The sequence below is a fragment of the Barbus barbus genome, assembly GCF_936440315.1.
Source record: "Barbus barbus genome assembly, chromosome: 47".
NCBI lineage: Eukaryota > Metazoa > Chordata > Actinopteri > Cypriniformes > Cyprinidae > Barbus > Barbus barbus.
In genome coordinates, this window is record NC_136725.1 from 18,401,970 (window position 1) to 18,425,940 (window position 23,971).

General features: G+C 39.0%; 1 protein-coding gene and 1 pseudogene across 2 annotated transcripts; both read left to right on the forward strand.

Annotated features, from left to right (window-relative positions):
* Positions 1-2,806: 2,806 nt before the first annotated feature.
* On the forward strand, positions 2,807-3,871 carry LOC306866237 (trace amine-associated receptor 13c-like; annotated as a pseudogene). Its single transcript has one exon. The product of its transcript is annotated as a trace amine-associated receptor 13c-like (transcript).
* Positions 3,872-15,529: 11,658 nt separating this feature from the next.
* On the forward strand, positions 15,530-16,567 carry LOC306866144 (trace amine-associated receptor 13c-like; the record flags this gene model as incomplete). The annotated part of the gene is made up of 1 exon (XM_079411198.1): positions 15,530-16,567. The coding sequence occupies exon 1, from the start codon at positions 15,554-15,556 to the stop codon at positions 16,565-16,567; it is 1,014 nt and encodes a 337-aa protein (XP_079267324.1). The 5' UTR covers positions 15,530-15,553.
* Between the last annotated feature and the right edge of the window lie 7,404 nt (positions 16,568-23,971).

Here is a 23,971-nt window from a genome sequence, read left to right on the forward strand (position 1 = left end):
CAATGACAAACCATGGTTCACTGCCAAACTCAGACAGCGCCGTCAGGCCAAAGAAGATGCTCACAGAAAGGGGGATAAAGTATTGTACAAACAGGCCAAATACACACTGGAAAAGAAGATCAGAGTGGCAAAGAGGAATTATTCTGACAAGCTCAGGAACAAATTCTCTTCCAGTGATCCTGCTTCAGTGTGGTTAGGATAGAAGGACATCACCAGCTACAAAACACCACCCCCCAGCACTCTGGAGAATCAACACCTGGCAGACGGCTTAAACGAGTTCTTTTGTCGTTTTGAACGATCACCCCACACCCGCCCAGAACACCCCTCCACACAACCATTCACACCTCCAGCAACCCCTCTCTCCCCCACACCTACAATTCAAATCAGCAAAGATGATGTGTGCCAGGTCTTCAGGAAGAACAAAAGAAGGAAAGCACCTGGTCCAGATGGTGTATCACCAGCCTGCCTAAAAATCTGTGCTGAGCAGCTGGCCCCCATCTTCACACAGATCTTCAATAGATCACTGGAGCTGTGTGAAGTCCCCTCATGCTTCAAACGCTCCACCATCATCCCCGTCCCAAAGAAACACAAAATTACTGGACTTAATGACTACAGACCTGTGGCCCTAACGTCTGTAGCCATGAAATCATTCGAAAGACTGGTTCTGGCTCATCTGAAGGACATCACTGGACCCTTACTGGACCCCCTGCAGTTTGCCTACAGAGCAAACAGGTCTGTGGATGATGCAGTCAACATGGGACTGCACTTCATCCTGCAGCATCTGGTCAGACCAGGGACTTATGTGAGGATCCTGTTTGTGGACTTCAGCTCTGCTTTTAACACCATTATCCCGGAAACCCTTCAAAATAAACTAACTCAGCTCTCCGTCCCCACCTCCGTCTGCCAGTGGATCAACAGCTTCCTGACGGACAGACAGCAGTTAGTAAAGCTTGGCAAATTCACATCCAGCACTCGCACCATCAGCACTGGAGCTCCTCAGGGCTGCGTTCTCTCCCCACTGCTCTTCTCCCTCTACACCAACGACTGCACATCTAAAGACCCCTCTGTCAAGCTCTTGAAGTTCGCAGACGACACCACACTGATCGGCCTCATCCAGGACGGTGACGAGTCTGCTTACAGACAGGAGGTTAAGGAGCTGGCTGTCTGGTGCAGTCTCAACAACCTGGAGCTTAACACGCTCAAAACTGTGGAGATGATCGTGGACTTCAGGAGAAACCCCCCTGCTCTCCCCCCACTCACCATCATGAACAGCACTGTGACTGCAGTGGAGTCATTCAGATTCCTGGGCACCACCATCTCTCAGGACCTGAAGTGGGATATTCACATTGACTCCATTGTCAGGAAGGCCCAGCAGAGGTTGTACTTTCTTCGCCAGTTGAGGAAGTTCAACCTGCCACAGGACTTACTGAAACAGTTCTACTCTGCCATCATTGAATCCATCCTCTGCACCTCAATAACTATCTGGTTCAGCTCAGCTACCAAGTCTGACCTCAGAAGACTACGGAGGGTAGTCCAGACTGCTGAGCGAATCATTGGTACAACCCTCCCCACTCTCCAAGAACTGTACTTATCCAGAGTGAGCAAAAGGGCTGGTAAAATCACTGGACCCCTCACATCCAGCACACAACCTCTTCGAACTGTTACCGTCTGGTCGACGCTACAGAGCTCTGAGCACCAGAACGACCAGGCACAGGAACAGTTTCTTCCCTCAGTCAATACATCTCATGAACACTCAACAATAAACGTGGAACACACAACTAATTCATTATCCATTCACCACACTCACTTATTTAATTTTTATTTTTATCATTTCTAATTTGCACATACTTGACCTGTACATACATAGTCGCCTATATTATATATTATATATTGTGTATTTTTTATTTTTTTGCTGCTTTGTACATTGGTTATTGGCTATTTCTTGTTATTTTGTTTTATTACCTGTGTCCTGTCCTGTTGCTGTCTTTCTGTTGCACTGTGGAGCTTCTGTCACTACAACAAATTCCTTGTATGTGTAAACATACTTGGCCAATAAAGCTCATTCTGATTCTGATTCTGATCAGCGTGGGTTTTGTTTGCTACGCTGGACTCGCTGCTCAATTTAGAATTTTATAACTAGTGCTGTTATAAAATTCACAATGGTTGTGATGTAATTATATAATAGGCTGTTGTCTGACGCGCTACATGTCTGCTGTTACAATAATGTTTTTAGTTTCGATTCACTGTTAGTGCTAGCTGCACTGTGCTTGGTTTGAGCCCCTTTAATTTGCATTTGGGAATGCAACATTCATCATTAGAAACGTTTAGTTTCAGTGTCACATAATCATTCAGAAATCATTCTAACACACAAAATTAACACAATGATAATCCATGAATTATTATTATTATCTTCTGAATTGAAATATTCGAAATTATGTGTGAAAAATGATAGTTAAACAATTTTTAACTGTAAACAGTCCCTTCTGTCCAACTGTTTCATGTGTTCATGCTTAACATAAACGTTGTGAAGTGTGATGTAAAAGTCCTCTGTGCTTCTGTATTATTTCTCGTGCTGTTTCACAATGCACTTCACACTTTACAGCGTGCTGACTTTTGTCAAAAGTCGTAAAAGTCAAACTCATGAACCGTTTGACAGTTGTATACTTTTGTTTATAGAGTACACTTTAAACTCTCTTACACCTTAGTTTCCATCTGCAGTGTTTGCTTCAAGAAAGTAATTATATTATTGTTCAGCATCAAAGTGGGCGGTAGATGGGTTGGTCAGTCTGATCCAGACACTGTATAAATGAAAGGACAGTAAGGAGAGCGGACCAAACTGCTAACAGGAGGAGACTCACTCATGGCTTATAAGACAGAGGATCTTGAGACTCAATACTGCTTTCCTGCCATCAACTCATCATGTATCAAGGGGAAACGCTCCAGACATGAATATAATATCATTTACTTGTTTGTATCAGTGCTGTCTGCTTGGACTGTGTTTCTGAATCTGCTGGTGATCATCTCCATCTCTCACTTCAAGAAACTTCACACTCCAACCAACCTGATCATTCTCTCTCTAGCTGTGTCTGATCTGCTTACCGGACTTATTTTGATACCCATAGAGGGAATCAAGCAAAATGAGACATGTTGGTACTTTGGAGACACTTGCTGTGGACTGTTTGTAATTACCGTTAGGCTGCTCCTTTGTACATCTGTTAGTAATTTAGTTTTAATTGCTGTTGATCGTTATGTGGCTGTGTGTCACCCTTTACAGTACCCACAGAAAATAACAATGACTAAAACTTTAATAAGCATCTGTCTCTCCTGGTTTTTCTGTTCAGTTTACAATATTGAGAATGTAATTAGTAACGGATATTTTAATATCTCACACAAAAGATTGTGTTATGGTCAATGTATCATTATGCTTAATCCTGCTTGGAGATTTACAGATTTGACACTTTTCTTCATATTTCCCTGTACTGTGATCATTACTGTATATTTGCGGATATTTTATGTTGTACAGTGGCAAGTGAAAGTTATAAACTCACTGATGAAAGGTGGAAAATGTGTAATGGAAAGTTCAGTGAGGCAGAAATCTGAGAGGAAAGCTGCTCTGACATTAGGAATCATTGTGACAGTTTATCTGCTTTGCTGGATTCCTTTCTATATCTGTTCGCTAACAGACGTCACAACAATCTCTTCTACTACAATGACATTTCTAGCATGGACTTTGTATGTTAGTTGTGGTTTGAATCCTCTTATCTATGCTTTATTTTACCGCTGGTTTAAAACATCAGTTAAACACATTCTAACTCTTCAAATATTTAAGCCAGCATCCTCTCTGATAGACATTTTTACAAATTGTCATTAATAATGATTAACTAAATATTAAAGGAACTGTTCAACCAAAATTGTACAGAGTACAACACTTGCAACACTTAAAAAAAACAACAAAGTTGAGCCAATTTAAGGCAAAGCTTCAGTAGATTTTTGAGTTTTCTCAACTTATTTTTTTAGGAAATTTCTGTTGTATAAACTTAAAACAAGAAGTTGAGAAAACTCAAAAATCTGCTGAAGCTGGTTGCCTTAAACTTTTAAGTTTGCCCAACTATTTTTTTTTTTTTTTTTTTTACAGTGAATGAACATAAATGTGACTGAGGCTGCCACTATCTCTTCTCTGTTCAAAGGAAGCATTATATGTATTCTGCACTGCAATGCACAGTAAATTCAATGATGAAATTTATTAGTACAAAATGGTTCAGTGTAATAAAAAATGGACTGCTTTAACCAAGTAGGTTACTATGCTATTATCTTATTAACATGCTAGCATCAAACTCTTTAGAAATCAATTTTAAGTTGAGTCTCCTGTGCTCTTTGTGTACAGAGCTGCTGCTTTATGCTTTATGTATACATAAAGTATTGATGGCATTATGTATAAATGTATGTGTTTATTTAAATATAATGCTAAATGACAAAAGTAAAAAAGTAAAGAGTGTAAAGACCATCGACTCTACCGTGCGACTCCACCGGGCAGGGACACCGGCAAGGGATAGTAGTAGCTTTTTATTTAATTTTTTCATTGATATGTTTATTATTGAAATGTTGTTGTTATATGCATGTGTTAATTTGATTTAATTTCTTTATTTTCTTAAATATGTGGGTAGATAGTATTTATAGAGTTGTAACTTTTTAGTTTTAGTTACTTTTTCTTATTTGTAAGTCGCTTTGGACAAAAGCGTCTGCTAAATGACAAAAGTAAAGTTAAGTAAGTAAATAATAAGAAGAGGTTGTTGCACCAGATTTACCTTCATCAAAATGTATCACTACTATTACTGATACACCTCCCAATATCTTTGTAAATGTGTACAAGGCATCACTGTTGTCTGTGTTTTTGCTGGTGGTCACTGATGCTCATATAAGAGCCTTTACTTCATATGAATGTATTTCAGTGACTTTGACACAAACAGGGCACTTTAAAAATGCTCCACAGGGAGTCAGTGGCTGCTGGCAAGAGTAACTCTTTAATATAGAAACACAATATTGCAGTTCTTTGATGTCGTCATGGTGTGTCACAGTCCAACGTGATCTCATGATAATTTGTATGTATTTTGCATAAAATGTGGTTCTATAAAACGTACATTTACTTAAGTTTTTACAGGCACTACAACACTGATGTATTTTCAGCATCTAAACGTACAAAACTGACATATATTGATGACACCTAAAAATGAATCCTTATGAGAAATCGCGGCATTAATTTTATTGTTGTTACTTTTAAACCTGTCGCAAAAAGTCAGTGACTTCTCTTATAAAACAGCATGTTTTCGGTGTAAACTACGGTGGCCCAGTAATACACAACATAACGCAATTAAAAAAGCAAACATAAGCTCACAACACAACGGAAATGCTCCCGACCACTAGGGGGCAGTGTTGACAGTTAAACCCCGATATTTTCTCGAGATGCCACACGAAATTCTCAATGTAAGTGCTCCCGACCACTAGGTCATATTAATAGACCCTTTTTCTGTTAGTAAACATTGTGACGTTTTTCTGTGGGCCGAGCTTTGCTGGAGGCAGAAAAATTCCCCTGACCGCTTCACTAACGCTAGCTATGAAGTTTGTTAGCTTGTTTTTGAACAATAACTGGAGAAAATCCGATTGCACCCGCATATGTAAGGTCACACACTGTCCAGGACCGTGATTGTTATTTGAAACACGCTTTTACTCAAAAGATGGACGATCTGACAGGATTCCCTCCGGTTGAGTGACTCACATCTAACGTGTATAGTTCAGACAAACTCCCAGTGCTTATCGAGTCATGAAGAGGTATATATATTTCAATTTCAGCAGGCAACTATTTTTACAGCTACATTATTATTCCAGCCACAATTACTCATAACAATACAATTACAATTAAGCATGTAAAGTTTGTTGTTTTACACACATTATTTCATACACGACATAATCGTGAGATGCATAAGAAATCTATAGACGCACTCATAACAACAAAAGACAATACTTTATTGAACCTTTTCTGACAAGAAGTGTGCGCTGCAAACGCGAGCATTTTGATGGTCGTTTCTTTCCAGTCTGCTCGTTTATCACGTTTTAACCATAGTCGTCCGTTTTTGTCTGGCAGTGGCAGCAGGTAAGCGATAAAATTTCAAATCAGAGCCTTTACTATGTCGATTCTGGCACCCAACATCACAACAAGATAATATTTTAAGCTCCTTATGTCGCCGAATCTGCGCTGGTTTGAATGGGCCGCCTCCAGTTCTCCCTCTGTTTTGCCTCCAGCTAGCGCTGTGACGTAATCGTGACGTCGACTCAAAAAGGGTCTATATGTGTAATCCAGTGGCGGCTGATGGTCTTTCAAAGAGGGGAAGCTAATTTTCGGCCTACATCATAAAAATTGTCCATTTATTTATACGTAAATTCTGCCATCGTGTGCAGTTTGCTAGCTGACTAGTTCACCGCCTGGCCTACTGTATGAATGATTGAATGAACAAACAATGTAAAAAACATTAAACTCGATGGAGGAAATGTGGGAATTAGGTTAAACTGAAACAAGGAATGTGGTGTATAATTGTGTGAAATGTATAATGAAAATTGGCCAGCAATTTCGCCAAGCAAATATCAAGAAATAGTTGCAGCAGTTTGTCTTTTGACTACACTTGCAAAGTCCACTATGGGACTGAGCTCGAATCAGTGTTGCCAACCATAGATATATATAGAATGACTATATATATATATATATATCTATGTTGCCAACTTCTTTCGATGGAAAGTAGCTGATGACGTCATGTGCTAATTAGCATATTCATTACGTCATCGCGTCATATTGCCTTTTACATTTGTTTGTCTCTCTGTGCTCATACTGTATTTTAATGCAGCCAAATTCTCAATAAAACTGTTTTCCTTTATATATTTTACTGTTTATGTTGTCAGTCAACGGGATAAATATGAAGTACTGAAACGCATCCCTTTAAGAATACATAACCAGCTCTCCCTCCCAAGAAGTTAGTCTGCACAAAAATCCTAATTTATAATCGAGCCGTCGTCTGATGAAATCAAATAATACACACAAGATAAGACAAGACAATTCCTGTGCTTTGATTTCGGCTATATTTGCATGTAAAATTAGAGAAGCAACATAATATTTATTTGAACTGAACGCGCTGCTCCTCTCAGCCGCTCACTGAACAGAGAAAGAGGTGCGTGCGCGCTGACCTCGCGCCGTTGCGGCAGTACTAGCGATCACAGAGACTCGCTAAGGTTTATCAAAGAAGTCGCTAGATTTGTCGCTAGTCACTTTTTGGGAAAAAGGTCGCTAGGGTGGTCTGAAAAGTCGCTAAGTTGGCAACACTGACTCGAATAGCTTCAGCATCAGCGACTTCTTCACAATCGCTGTCAATCAAAAGGAGATGCAGTCTTTCGACAAACCCTCCAATCATCACGCAGAAGCCCGGAGTCCAGCCCCGCCCACTCCTCCATTCACCCCCAGAGACGCTGAGCGTCCGGGGGCGGGACATAATCGCAGCATTTATCCAATGACCGTCTAGTTTCGAAGCACTGAAAAAAACTGTTCAAAGCAGCCCCATTGAAGTCAATGGACGCTGGGCTTCAACAGGCAAATACACTGATGCTACGGGAATATATGAGAAGGAAATCGAGTCACCTCACCTGCTATATGCAGCTGATTCTGAACGAACTCGTTTTCGAGATGAACGTGTTCTAACGCATTTTTAATCAATAAAATGTTGACACAATAGTACATGTTTGACCATTAATTTTTTGACATTATAGGGGAAGCCGAGCTTCCCTTGCAGTCTTAAAGAAATCCCCACTGGTGTAATCGATTTTTGATGAACAACGTGTTTTCACTGATTGTTATTGATATCCTGGTAATCTTAATGTATCGATTCATGAATTGAGCAGAAAATAAATCAATATTATTTTCAAATTTTGGACAGTTTGCTCTTTCACACAATGGACGCTTTTCCTCAGGGGGCTTACTTAAATCCGGTGCTGTGCCGGAAGCCATTGTTCCTTAGTACATATAGATGATTTCAAAATGACAAGAGGAGAAGATGATTTTTCAGTTTACAAGAACTTCCCCAGATTATTGTAAATTAATTTCATCGCACGGAGAAGGGCATTAAACGTTTAAAGTTACATCGACAACTTTAAGGTGAGTATTGTTCTATCATCTTCTAACAAATCTAGCTAATAAGGCTGCACCAATTTGATCAGCACTAAAATAGCAGGGCTAAGTTAGAGTTTAGCTTTAAACTCCGTCCACCTCAGGTTTTTATAATTCCTAAGAGATAGCAGAAATAACAGCAGAGCTCCCGGTAATCCACATTTGTTTGCATCTGTGGCTCTGATAGGTGTTTGCTGTGATAGAAACGTCTTCACTTGATATAAAGTATTTTAAATACTGTCCCCATTTTTAGATTGTATCGTAATTGTATCTGGCAGTTATTGTTATGTTTTCAACTTTTATTATCTGTAACCTGAAGCTTGAATTGTTTACATTTAATATAGCAGTTTTCCAGGGATCCCTAACACAAACATGAAGCTGTTCAGTAAAAAGCAAACAAGATCATAAATGGTTAAGAGGGATAGGTAAATCCTTTGAAATATTACTCTTTACAGTGTATTGGCATGTTTGTAACATTATATAGACTAGGGATGCACGATATTTATCGGACAGATAAATTATCGACCGATATGAGAGAAAATTACGTCATTTTTATTGCTCCGATAAATAAATGAAATCCGATAACTAGATCCGATAACATATGCTTGCTGGTAAATCAATCAATCAGTCTGATTTATATGAGATTCATCTTCTTTCCGAGTGCAAGTGATTGGAGCTTTAAACTGCAGTGACTCTCAGCATGTGTTGTGCTCATTACGTCATCATTTGCGAACATGTCTTCGCCGGTCTGGAAGTTTTTCTCGGTGGCAGAGGAGGACAATGCCATTGCTATTTCCAACGCATGTTCAGCAAGGATTCCGAAAGGAGGAAAAAAGGCATCAAGTAGGGTTGCGACAGTGAGGAAATTTTCCCACTGGTTAATCGACGTGTGTCAACACCTTACCGGTATCACCTCGGTGGATGGGGGGTGGACGTGGTTTGAGTCTTCTCTCTTTTCCTCGCTTTCCTTCGGTTTTAAATAGCTTGTAAGCTCTGTGCGCGTTTTATTTTCACTTTCAAATTAGTGGCAATTCGGCATCAATTGCTTGAATTCAATTCAAGCAACAACAAAATACAACATAGAACATATAGCTAACTTATTAACAAAACAAATAAAAATACACCATGCTATATGCCTAATATAAAATAACAGATAACTTACAAATTTTAAATATGCATGGTAGGCCTATACAAAGACTGTGAAAAATATCACAGTGAAAAATATCACAGTTTAAATAAAATAAAAATCAGCAAATACTGTGGAACCAAATAGGCTAAATGAGAAACAAATGTTTAAAAAATAAATAAATAAATAGACCTTCTAATATCACCTTTGATAAATGGCAGGTCAACAGGCTTTTCAAAATCCAAAAATATTTTTAAAACAGGCGCTTTTACATTTCGTTTTGAAACTTTTCTGCCATCGTCTTGTCTTTTTCACCTCACTCTTGTCAGTCAGCTCGACTCACTCTCCTCAGGTGATAAATTAAATCTGATCTGTGATGCGCGACTGTCGTTCGTTTGGTGTGCTGCATTGAGCAGCCACGTTGAGTTTTAATTGTAGCGTCTGTTTTCTAACTGAACTAAATTATTTTTATTACTATTAAAAAATTCAAAATGACAGTGAGGGACGGTGCTGCGGTGGGCAAGTGATAACCGGTGTTGCGACTTAACAACCTTGGTATGAGGATGCACTTTATTTTTGTTGAGCATGCACTTTTGTTTTTCATTTTTTTTCGAGGCTGACAAATGTCAATGCATTTTTTTCTTTCTCATCCTCGTGCACTAAAAGCGTTGAATAGATGCATTTCTTTATGCGTGAAATATTTGAATATAAATTTGTTGTTAATGAGTTGTTAATTGCAGATAAACCATAGTTCTGTCATAATTCTGTTACAAAGTATTGTGGGGCCTTACACAAAAAATAAAAAACATTTGAAGAGTCAGGACTGATGTTTGCTATAGTTAGGCCAGAGCTACTAAAATATCAGTTTAATCAGTGTATCTGCACTGCACTGAATGGAGCAGAGCTGGCACAAATCTAGAACAATGTTAAGATAATTATCAAATTCTCTAATGCAGGGGTGCCCAACCCTGTTCCTGGCGATCGACTGTCCTGGTTTAGCTCCAACTCTAATCAAACACACCTGCCTTTAATTTTCACTCGATCCTGAAGACCTTAATTAGTTGCTTCAGGTGTGTTTGATTAGAGTTGGAGTTAAGCTTTGCAGGACAGTCGATCGCCAGGAACAGGGTTGGGCACCCCTGCTCTAATGAATGACATAATTAATAAACTTTGATTAATGACATTAACATGCCCCATTAATGCCTAGAGAGCTAAGCCAGGTCCTGTCAAACCCCTTTTCCACCATGGCAGTTCCAGCGCTGGTTCGGAGCCAGAGCCTAGTTTCAAACCGGTTCTTTGTTTTTCGACACCCAAAGCACCAGCTCCGAATCAGGAAAAGCGGTTCGTAAGTAGCACCAAAACATTGCTGGGCTAGAAGGATGAACCGCTTGCGTCAGGGGCTGGGGGCGGGGTTACCGTGACCAACAAGACGAACAGAAACTTGGACCGCCATATTTGAAATAGCAGCTAAACGCTAACACGTTTGATTCGCCGTGTTTGGATGCCAATGTAGGTTTGCAAACCCATGAACATCAATAGCAATGCAACATCCGCTGTTGTTGATAGTTTGTTTAGGCTTGTTCGGGATGGATCGGCACTGCGCGGACCAGTCGGTGCGAGGCATCGGGGTGCTGCGGGAACTACTGGGAAGCAGACATCTCTTTATGCTTTTGGATCACTCTCGCGGTGTTTTAGTGTGTTGTGTGCCGATCCATCGATCTGTCTGCGTGGCGCTGATGCACCTCGAACAAGCCTGTTGTGCCGCGCTAGTGAACCAAAACATGAAACGTATTGTGACGTAAGACCTGGCTCTGTATTGGCTCTATATTTGATTTCACAGATACTATTTAAACTAAACTGAGCTAGACAATGACTTCACTGAATTCAATAATGAAATGCATTTAACTGAAAATTGAGTGTTTAATCTTATTATTATACATGACACTCTATAAAATAACAGATAACTTACAAATTTTAAATATGCATGGTAGGCCTATACAAAACTGAAAATCAGTAAAGACTGATGAACAAATAATTATAAAACGTAGAACGTTTATTAGTGAGATGGAAAGTTTTGAGGCACGGACTGCATACACCTTGATGTAAAATAATGGGAAAAATATCACAGTTTAAATAAAATAAAAATCAGCAAATACTGTGGAACCAAATAGGCTAAATGAGAAACGAATGTTTAAAAAATAAATAAATAAATAGACCTTCCAATATCACCTTTGATAAATGGCAGGTCAACAGGCTTTTCAAAATCCAAAAATATTTTTAAAACAGGCGCTTTTACATTTCGTTTTGAAACTTTTCTGCCATCGTCTTGTCTTTTTCACCTCACTCTTGTCAGTCAGCTCGACTCACTCTCCTCAGGTGATAAATGAAATCTGATCTGTGATGCGCGACTGTCGTTCGTTTGGTGTGCTGCATTGAGCAGCCACGTTCAGTTTTAATTGTAGCGTCTGTTTTCTAACTGAACTAAATGATTTTTATTACTATTAAAAAATTCAAAATGACAGTGAGGGACGGTGCTGCGGTGGGCAAGTGATAACCGGTGTTGCGACTTAACAACCTTGGTATGAGGATGCACTTTATTTTTGTTGAGCATGCTTCAGGTGTGTTTGAAACGTATTGTGACGTAAGACCTGGCTCTGTATTGGCTCTATAGCCTGTGTAAAAGCAACCGGTTCTTAAAGGGCTCGCCAGCTGAACCAACTAAGAACCGATTATAGCACTGGCTCTGAACTAGCACCTGGTTCCAGCTGGTGGAAAGGGGGTATCAGTGGGATGGTGGTCCTGTTTGCAAGAGAGTGGTTAAGGTAGGAGTAGACTGCCTAATATTGTTACATCATCTTTTCATATCTTGCTATATTCATAATGTATAACATGCCTATATGATTAGCCCAAGCTGAAAAAAGACAAACACAATCATATTGAATATGGCTCCATTCAGTGGTGGAAGATTTTTATTTTTTTTTAATGGTCAATTTACACTATACAGTCTGACTCCGTGGTATAATGAACACACTCGCACCCTAAAGAGAACAGCCCAGAAAATGGAGTGCAGCTGGAGGAAAACAAAACTAGAGGCATTTCGTATAGCTTGGCGTGAAAGTACCCTATCCTACAGAAAAGCATTAAAAACTGCTAGATCTTACTTTTCGTCTCTTCTAGAAGAAAACAAACATAACCCCCAGTATTTATTCAATACAGTCACTAAATTAACGAAAAATAAAGCATCAACAGGTGTTGGCATTTCCCAAGAGCACAGCAGTAATGATTTTATGAACTACTTTACTTCCAAGATCGATACTATCAGAGATAAAATTGTAACCATGCAGCCGTTAAATACAGTATCGCATCAGATGCACTATAGATCCCCTGAGGAACAATTCCACTCATTCTCTACTATAGGAGAGGAAGAATTGTATAAACTTGTTAAATCATCTTAACCAACATGTATGTTAGACCCTATTCCATCTAAACTACTAAAAGAACTACTTCCAGAAGTCATAGATCCTCTTTTAGCTATTATTAATTCATCATTGTCATTAGGATATGTCCCCAAAACCTTCAAATTGGCTGTTATTAAGCCTCTCATTAAAAATTACAGACCGATCTCAAATCTCCCTTTTCTGTCAAAGATACTAGAAAAGGTAAAAATGGTATCTGTGAGGAATTCCAGTCAGGATTTAGACCGTATCATAGTACTGAGACTGCTCTCATTAGAGTTACAAATGACCTGCTCTTATCATCTGATCGTGGTTGTATCTCTTTATTAGTTCTACTGGATCTTAGCGCTGCGTTCGACACTATCGACCACAGCGTTTCTTTTAAATAGACTAGAACACTTTGTTGGCATTAGTGGAAATGCCTTAGCATGGTTCAAATCGTACTTATCTGACTGCCATCAGTTTCGTAGCAGTGAATGAAGAGGTATCATATCGATCACAAGTGCAGTATGGAGTACCTCAAAGCTCAGTACTAGGGCCGTTACTTTTCATGCTTTACATGTTACCCTTGGGAGATATTATCAGGAGACATGGTGTTAGCTTTCACTGTTATGCTGATGATACTCCGCTCTATATTTCTTCACGGCCTGTTATTGCAAACAGAATACAATGAGGTGGTTGTTTTGCAACAAGGTGGAGACAGTTTTGTTCATAACAGTAGATGGCTGATGGGAAAAGTGACAGGTACAAGAAAATTAGTGAAAAAAGTAAACACACACACAGTGAGATGTAGATAGATATAATAGAAAATGAAAAGACTGAAAATGCAAGTGAAGTTGCAGTTCAATAGAGAACCTTTAATTATTTCTTAATGAATTTGAGAATTTGTTGTGGGTGTATGGGATGGCCTGGATGAGTGTGAGATTTCCTTCCCTGAAATTTTGTCCCTGTCCTGCCCTGTTCTACATGGTGGTTGTTCAGTCATGATACATTCATTAGCTAACAAAATATTAAATGCAAGTTATTTTGTATTAATGTGTCAATATGACATGAGGTCCAGTTACCAGCGTGACACTAAAAACAATGTCACTAAAACAGGTAGTAGTAATGGGTACCTTTTACTTAAGTACATGTCAGAGCCCATATTTCTTTACTTTAATTTGAGTTAAAAAAAGTATAGTAAGTACTTCTACTTTTACCAGAGTATTTTTAAACATGAGTATCTATACTTCTACTTGAGTGAAGGATGTGTGTACTTTTGCCATCTCTGCTAAATGGGCCCAGGAATACTTCCAGAAACCACTGTCAGTAAACACAATCCGCCGTACCATCTGCCGATGTCAACTAAAGCTCTATCATACAAAAAGGAAGCTGTATGTGAACATGGTCCAGAAGCGCCGTCGTGTCCTGTGGGCCATGGCTCATTTAAAATAGACTGTTTCAAAGTGGAAAAGTGTTCTATGGTCAGACGAGTCCAAATTTGACATTCTTGTTGGAAATCATGGACGTCATTTCCTCCGGGCTAAAGAGGAGGGAGACCTTCCAGAGTGTTATCAGCGTTCAGTTCAAAAGCCAGTATCTCTGATGGTATGGGGGTGCATAAGTGCATACGGTATGGGCAGCTTGCATGTTTTGGAAGGCACTATGAATGCTGAAAAGTATATAAAGGTTTTAGAGCAACATATGCTTCCCTCTAGATGACGTTTATTTCAGGGAAGTCCTTGTGTATTTCAGCAGGACAATGAAAAATCACATACTACAGCTATTACAACAGCATGGCTTCTTAGTAGAAGAGTCCGGATGCTGAATTGGCCTGCCTGCAGTCCAGATATTTCACCTATAGAGAACATTTTGTGCATCATTAAACTAAAAATATGTTAAAGATGACCACAAACTCTTCAGTAGCTGGAAACCTATGTCAGGCAAGAATGGGACCAAATTCCATCACGAAAACTCCAGGAACTCATGCCCAGACGTCTTCAAACTATTTTGAAAAGAAGAGGAGATGCTACACCATGGTAAACATGCCCCCGTCCCAACTATTTTGAGATCTGTAGCAGGCATCAAATTTGAAATTAGCTCATTTTGTGCATTACATTATAAAATTTCTCAGTTTAAACATTTGTTATCTATGTTCTATTGTGAATAAAATATTGGCTCAGGTGATTTGAAATTCTTTTAGTTTTCATTTTATTCAAATTTAAAAATGTCCCAACATTTTTTGGCATTCATTTAGTTAATTTGGGTTGTAGAAGAGGTGCCTATGCACCTTCAGTACTTCAGACAGAGCAGGATTTTAAATAAATTATGAAAGAATTATTTGATGCTCACAAGAATAAGAGTTATTCTGATTTCTAAGGACTCAAAAATGATTAACCCTTAGATTTTACAGTTATGTGTATCCATCATTGTGGAAAGGGGGGCATGGTATAGGGGAGTCTACAGCAGGGGAACGAGCGTTTTTGGAACATGGACGGCTGGGCTGACAGACTGTGTACGGCAGGGAGCCACACAGGAATTTGTGTTGAAAGTTATTTTTGTTAAAGAGCCTAATAAAAGCCTTGTTCACTCCTGATTCCTGACTTCTTCGTCTTACTTCACCACGCGCCAGGTTACACTCATATCAAACATTGGGAGAAGAAAATGATTATATAAGTATGCGGCATTAGAGTGAGTGGTAGATGGGTGGGCCAGTCTGAGCCAAACACTCTATAAATGAAAGGACAATAATGAGATGAGAACAAACTCCTAATAGGAGGAGACTCACTCATGGCTTATGAGACAGAGGATCATGAGACTCAATACTGCTTTCCTGCCATCAACTCATCATGTATCAAGGGAAAACGCTCCAGGCATGAATACAATATCATCTACATGTTTGTATTATTGCTGTCAGCATGGACTGCGTTTCTGAATCTGCTGGTGATCATCTCCATCTCTCACTTCAAGAAGCTTCACACTCCAACCAACCTGCTCATTCTTTCTCTAGCTGTGGCCGACCTGCTTATTGGGCTTATTGTGATACCCATAGAGGGAATCAAGCAAATTGAGACATGTTGGTACTTCGGAGACACTTACTGTGGATTGTTTGTGATAATCGTTAGGTTGCTCCTTTCTACATCTCTTTGTAATTTAGTTTTAATTGCTGTGGATCGTTATATGGCTGTGTGTTACTCCCTACTGTACCCACAGAAAATAACCACAACTAAAACTTTAATGAGCATCTGTCTCTGTTGGTTTTGCTGTTCAGTTTACAATATTTGGTATGTAATTAGTAACGGATATTTTAACATGTCAGACAAAACACTGTGCTATGGCCAGTGTATTGTTTTGATTACTAATGCTTGGAAATTCATTGATTTGATCTTTTCCTTTTTATTTCCATGTACTGTGATCATCACTGCATATGTGAGGATATTTTATGTAGTGCAACGGCAAGTGAAAGTTATTAACTCTCAAATGAATGGTGTAAAATGTGTAATGGAAGTTTCAGTGAGGAGGAAAACTGAGAGCAAAGCTGCACTGACATTAGGAATCATTGTGACAGCTTATTTGCTTTGCTGGATTCCATTCTACATCTGTTCTCTAACAAAAACCACAGCAATCTCTTCTACTACAATGACATTTCTAACATGGACCTTCCATATAAACTCAGGTCTGAATCCTATTGTCTATGCTTTATTTTACCGCTGGTTTAAAATATCAGTTAAACACATTCTAACACTTAGAATATTTCAGCCAGCATCCTCTCTGATTGATATTATTACAGATTATCATTCATGATTTACAGTGGGGATTTATTTTAGTTTTGTTTAACCAAGAGCACACCACTGAGATCAATATCTTAAAAATTAAAGCATATGTGAAATGTATTGATATGTTCAGGTACAGGAATGGCATACAATTCATTGATCAACATTAACTTAATATTAAAGGCATCGTTCAACATTTAATTTACCCTCATGTAGTGACAAGCACAAGCCTGTATTACCTTTTAAACACTAATTGAGATGTTAGAATGACTGTCTCTGTCACGTTTTACTTTCATTGTACCAAAAAATAAATGAATGAAAGAACAAACAAATGAATGAATGAACCTGAATAGTTTATGAAGGTGTCAGGTAATGCCTAATATGCCTTTTTTTCTGAGGCAGTATATCATGTATACTTCATGGATATGGCAATACTAGAGTCCACTGTGAAAAAAAGGAAAAAAGAAATCCAAGATAGAAATAGAAATATTAAACAGTGAAATGTATAAATAATAAATAGTTATTAGTCATTAAAACAGTCATTAAAATTGAATTTTAACTAGAATTTGTGTATGCTGTGTAATTTTATGCTTAGTATCTTGCTATTAGTTCAAATTCTCAAAATCATCTGCAATCAAACCTCTACAAATGATTTACAATGCAGCATCTCTGCAATGGCTACCAGTTACATCTTGCATCAAGTTCAGTACATTGCTGCTTGCATACACAGTGGCCATGGACTCTGGACCTTCCTACTTCACCTCACTCTTACTAGTCTACATCCCCTCTAAAGAGCTGAGGTTGTTTTTCAAATATGTTTGTTCACTGCTCCTTAGAGTTGGCATGATCTTCCCAACCCCATCCAAACAGCCAAAATCCTGACAATATTCAAGAAATAGCTGAAAACTAATCTCTTCAATAAGCCCTTAATGGTATCCTGTTGGAAAAATCTTCCTCTAAACTTTCAATAATCCTTAATCCCTCCCTCCCTGTTATAGTTTATACTATTCTGGAGGGGCCAGTTTTTTTTTTTTTTTAACTAGCACTTGTGTTTATTGCCTCTTTTTGTTGTATTGCATGTTGCATGTCTTAAATTGCCACATGTTGTATTGCATGTGACATGTATAAAAGCACCTGCTAAATCAATGATTGTAAATGTAAATCATCTGGTTCAATCCAATGGAGCTGTACATGAACAAGCAGAGGAGGATTAATAGCTCCTAAATAAAAGTATGTGTTTACATATATATATATATATATATATATATATATATATATATATATATATATATATATATTTCTGTCATGATGGCATGGTAATGTATATGACAACATTAATGTGTTAGGTCTTGGTGGAATAGATCTTCACTCATGAATCCGGTCCATGGACTTCCATTCGCTCGCCACCAGAGGTCACTCCTCCATCATATTGACTCTCACATTGCAGAGACTGTTTCACATTACCCCAGACTACATTTCCCAGCAGCCATTTAACTAATCACACACTCACACCTGAGAACTATCACACACCCTACTTAAACCATGGACTTCCTTGTTCAGATCGCTGAGTGTTGTTCTGCGTATAGCACTCTCCTAGTGTTAGCTGCCTTACTGAGCCATTTTGTGTTTCTGTTTAGTTCCAGTAGTTTTCCCAGGTAGAAAGTGAAAAAGGGCTAAGAAAGAGATCTGCTGAGATCCGAGGATCTTTGGTTGAATGGAAACTCAAGGCCGCAAGGACTGGCGCAAAACTTAAGGGTTGCTGAAGAGCTCACATTCTCCTCATCCTCTTAGGATCTAAAAGAACCGCAGACTGAGAGGCGGGTCACTGATGTGAGACCTTTATCTGCTATAGAGGTCACTCCTTTCGGTTGTCAAAGACCCAATGGTGTCTTGAACTTTTGGAGGGAAAGGTTACGACTCTTTGTCTCAAAGCATGGTAATTTCCTTATGTAACTGGATCAGAGGTTGATATACAAACTAGTAAAGATTCTTAGAACACTAATATGTTGCATAGGTATCAACATATAATATACACTCTCAATTAGATCATCTGAAGGCAAGTTGATAGAGACCAAACATGGTATAAGTGAGGTGATATTAACTAGTGATCTATTTTTCTTTTCTTTTTTTAATTGTATAGAGCCATTAGGATCGAATAAAAGCACATGCTTTTGACACTGCGTGGAGCTGAAATCGACCACACACTCAACACAGCTAATGAAACATCAACCTTAGATGTAACAAACGTGACATTGAGATTACAACGCTGAATATAGCAAATCCTGGTTGAAAACATACACGAGAATGCTTATTTCATTTAACCTGTTTACATGTCTATTTCTATCAGCATGTTCTCAGAACAATTACATGCTCTAGACTGTATTTGCTCCAGATGTATAAACACAGATGCGTAAATGCTGCTGCTAATATGCTTATTTTCGCTCCTGCATACGATGCAAACTGCTAACAAGACACTTAGTTTAAACTTGTTTGTGGTCACTCATTTTTAAATTCAATAAGGCAGACCATGCAATATACACAGCTATATGGATTAAAAGAGCTTTCACTTATCTTAGATATTGATTTCAGCTCTTTCTGGAGTGTGTTGCAAACTGCAACAACAAACATTAGCCAAGTATTTGAATCCTTGAGCAGCGAGCTCAGTGGCTACCGATACAGGAGAGAACCAATCAGCTGTGACGTGATAACGATGTCATTATGTCATACTGAGTTAGACCTATCGGACTGCACCATCTAGAGTTTCATGCCAGAACTTTGTATTGATCTTAAGCGATAAATCAAATTTCTGTTCTCCCGCAACACTGTCATTGATATGACTGCAATAAGTGCATGCTTCTGACACAGTGTGCAGCTGAAATCAACCACACAATCATCACAGCTAATGAAAACATCAACCTTAGAAATAACGAACGTGAACATTGAGATTACGCCACTGGATATGCCAAACCCTGGTTGAAACGCATACACATGAATGCTTATTTAATTTAACCTGTTTTCATGTCCGTTACTTTCGGCAGTGGTGCTACCAGTACCTCAAAGCCACACTTAAGTAAAAGATGATAGATATCTTACCAGAAAATGACTTTGGTAGAAGATGGAGTCACCGTTTAGAATATTACTTGAGTACAAGTTTCAAAATATGTGATATTTATTGTACTTAAAGGGTTAGTTCACACAAAAATGAAAATTAGCCCATGTTTTACTCACCCTCAAAGCATGCTAGGTGTATATGATTTTCTTCTTTCAGACGAATCCAATCAGTTACAACCCGAATTCTGGAAATGTTGAGCCATTTTTTAAATTTGAATAAAATGAAAACAAAGAATTTCAAATTACATGAGCCTATATTTTATTCACAATAGAACATAGATAACATAACAAATGTTTAAACTGAGAAATTTGACAATTTTATGCACAAAATGAGCTCATTTCAAATTTGATGCCTGCTACAGGTCTCAAAATAGTTGAGACGGGGGCATGTTTACCATGGTGTAGCATCTCCTCTTCTTTTCAAAACAGCTTGAAGATGTCTGGGCATCAAGGCTATGATTTTCTGGATTTTTGGTGTTGGAATTTGGTCCCATTCTTGCCTGATATAGGTTTCCAGCTGCTGAAGAGTTTGTGAGCGTCTTTGACGTATGGCATTTCTGCGCGGTGTCTGAGATGTTAGCATGTCTTTAATAAGATCGGTCACAAACATGATCCCTGCACGATCTAATGTGTAGCGTCTTATTAACTCACTGTCATGCATTGTGTGCAACACATTTCTTCTCCCTCTTCATGTTTCGTCCATTTTCTCCATCGCTAAAGAAACTCTTAAGCCCCTTAAAAGTCCTCGTCCGTACTCCTAAAAATTTTGGACCTTAAGACCTCTTTTAAGGGTTAAGATGCTTTCTGAATTACTTTTTTCTTTACTGGGATCTTTTCTTTAATTTTCAGAGGAAACACCCACAAGAATTTTGTTACTAGGAGCAACTCTTAGCACTAAGATTTTTCATGAATACAGGCCCTGATGTCAATCAACTTAATTAGTTGCTAGATGTTCTCCCAGCTGAATCTTATCAAAATCTTCTTGCTTTTTCAGCCCTTTGTTATCACCCCCCCTGTACCAACTTTTTTGAGACCTTTAGCAGGCATCAATTTGGAAATTAGCTTATTTAGTGGATAAAAGTGTAAAATTTCTCCTATTAACATAACATTTATGTTAATGTTACGTTGTTTAATTTAATGATTTTGATGAATGTTGTTTTTTTTTCTTCCCCCGTTGTGTTTGTGCATGTGGTTTTGTTATTGTTGTGGTTCTCTCTCTCTTCCTCTCCTAGCGGCGCTTGTTAGAGCGCGTACAGGTGCACGGCATTACGATGACGTCAGAAGGGACATGGCGGCTTGGATTTAAGCATGTTTGGATGTTTCCTCGACGAGCTCTCCTCTCTCCCGGCTTCGTGGTTGTTTTAAGTCTCTTCTAAGATTTGTTGCATCTTAGACGCTATTCGAAACCTGGCTTATATTCATAATGTGAGAATTTGTTGAATCACCTGTGTAACAAAAGGAGACGTATGTAGGGAGGTGGGTGCCTTTTATTTGTTTTCCTTCCGTTTTCTCCTGTTTTGAGGCTAGCAGGGAGGTAAGACTATGTTGTTTATTTTATTCTTTATTCTTGGGAAGGAAAGAGGTATAAAACGGTAGATAGTTTGAGTTTGGTTTGTTATTTTGGCTATTCCCTCTCCCGAAGCTCTCAGCTTATATTATTTTGTTTTGTCTCCTAAGTTTATGTAATTAATAAACACTTTTCTGGTTATACTTCTGGGTTCCGATGGCTTATTATATTGTTTAATTGATGAAGCGGGAGATGAGACTCCGGGCACCTTATTATGGCGGGGTTAAGGTGCTCCTTGATTGTAATAAATCCCCGTGTGTTTAGTTGAATTGTGCGGGTCGAAAATTGGCCGTGGTGGTGCAGCTTTTGTCGGACCTCGTAACAAATGGGGGCTCGTTCGTTCTTTTTTTTTTAGTTGTTTTTTTTAGTGAGCCAAAGTGATGTAGCCTATATTGGGGTTGAAAAAAAAAAAAAAAAAAAAAGGAGAATAACTATACACTATTGTGTTTATATAATTTGTACTTTTTTTTTTTTTTTCTCTAATTTTGAAAAGTGGTAAGTACAGTTTTTATTAACTGTCCTTTTTTTGTGTACAGGGGTAGTTGGGAACAAGCCTAATTTTTTTTTTGGTATGGAAGTGAATGTTGAGGCTTTTCTTGGTAATCCAACTGCTAAACAGCTAGATAAATTTAGAAAGAAAGATCTTTTACAGTTGGCAGATGCTTTAAAAATTCAAGTTGTGCCGAATGTAAAGAAACAAGTGATTAAATCTGATCTACTTTCTGAAATGATAGCTCTTGGCATTTTGCCAGAGGAACCCCCGATCGTGAGTGAGGTTGCGGAGGAGATGGAAGAACCGAGTGGAAGGTTAAAGTCTGTCTCCCCTGAACGGGAAAGTGACCCGATGGTTGCATTAAAATTGAAAGAGTTAGAACTCCAAATTAAGCAGCAAGAGCATAAAAATCGTTTGCTGCATTTAAGAGAGATGGAGTTGCATCGTGTTACGAAGCAGGAAGAGCGTGATGAGGGTGCTCATAATGTTCAACCTGTTGGTGCTAATAACTCTGATCAATTTGATCCAGGTCGATGTATTCGATTAGTCCCATCGTTTAGGGAAACGGAGGTCGACGCTTATTTCACAGCTTTTGAGCGTGTAGCTGGGAAATTAAGATGGCCGAGGGATATGTGGGCACTTATGTTGCAGAGTAATCTAGTCGGTAAGGCTCAAGAAGTCTGTGCAGCGATGCCTATCGAGGATTCTCTGGATTATGACCTAGTAAAGACTGCGGTACTCAGGGCTTATGAACTGGTGCCTGAGGCCTATAGGCAGAAATTTCGAGGTTATAGTAAATCTGACAAACACACTTTTCTCGAATTTGCAAGAGACAAGAGAAACATGTTAGAGAAATGGTGTGCTGCGTCAAAAGTGAATACTTTCGAGGGTCTGCAGGAATTAATTCTGTTGGAAGATTTTAAGAACTGTCTTCACGAGAGTTTAGTAGTGCATCTGAACGAACAAAAGGTTACATCTTTGGCGGACGCAGCCGTTATGGCTGATGAGTATGTGCTAACTCATAAAAACATTTTTGTGACACGTTCGTATTCAAATGTAAAAGCGGTACCAAATAAAACTTTCGTGTTCTCAAATGTGCAAAAATCGGAGACGCGGACAAAAAGTGTTCCAAAAAGTCCAGAAAGAGGTACGGATAGAACGCGTTCTTGTTTCTATTGTCTTGAATCTGACCATCTGATAGCTGACTGTAAGTTGTGGAAACAAAAGAATGCGTCGAGAGTAAAAAAAATAGCGCATGTAGTAGTTCTTCCGAGAGAAGAAAAGTTAGAAACTAAGTTGGAGTTATCCGGCTTTAACCCGTTTCTGACACGAGGAGCGATATCTCTCTCGGATAGTGGAAGTGACCAGTACGTTTCCGTTCTGCGGGATACTGGCTCGGGGCAATCCCTTATTAGGAAAGGAGTTTTGCCACTCTCGGCTGATACGTACACTGGAATGGACGTTCTCGTTCGTGGTATAGAGTTAGGTTGTGTTAAACTTCCAATTCATTCTGTTTATTTGAAAACGGATTTGGTTACGGGTATGGTGAATGTGGGAGTTTGTGAAAAACTTCCGGTGGATGATGTTGATGTCGTCCTCGGTAATGATCTAGCGGGAGGTAAAGTTTTTCCTTCCCCAATTGTGACTACAATTCCAGTGTGTGATTCGAAAATATCTTTGCAGTATCCGGACGTGTTTCCCATCTGTGCTGTGACACGTTCTCAGATGCGTGAATATGAAGATCAGGTAGATTTGTCCGACTCATTTCTTGTACGTTCGAGTCCTACCGAATTTGCATTATCCGTGGACAGTGCAGTTAAGCTGGATAAGGATGCTGGTGTTGAAGTTCCGATCGTTCGGTTAGGTCGAGCAGAACTTGCGGCTGCTCAGAAAACTGACTCCTCCTTAGCAACCTGTGTAGATGTAGCAGTATCTGACAAAAGTAAGTTAGATGGAGTCAGGACCGGTTATTATTGGGACGACGACGTTTTAATGCGCAAGTGGAATTTGGTGGCAAATGAGAAAGCTAATTTGGCCCCTAGGTATCAGATTGTATTACCTTCCGTAGTTCGAACGGCGGTTTTAAAGTTAGCTCATGATCATATAATGGGTGGTCATTTAGGAGTTAATAAAACTGTCCAACGTGTGTCTCAGTATTTTTACTGGCCTGGATTGCGAACAAGTGTTGCGAATTATTGTCGGTCGTGCCGTGAATGTCAGCTGGTAGGTAAACCTAACCAGGTCGTTCGACCGGTTCCCTTATG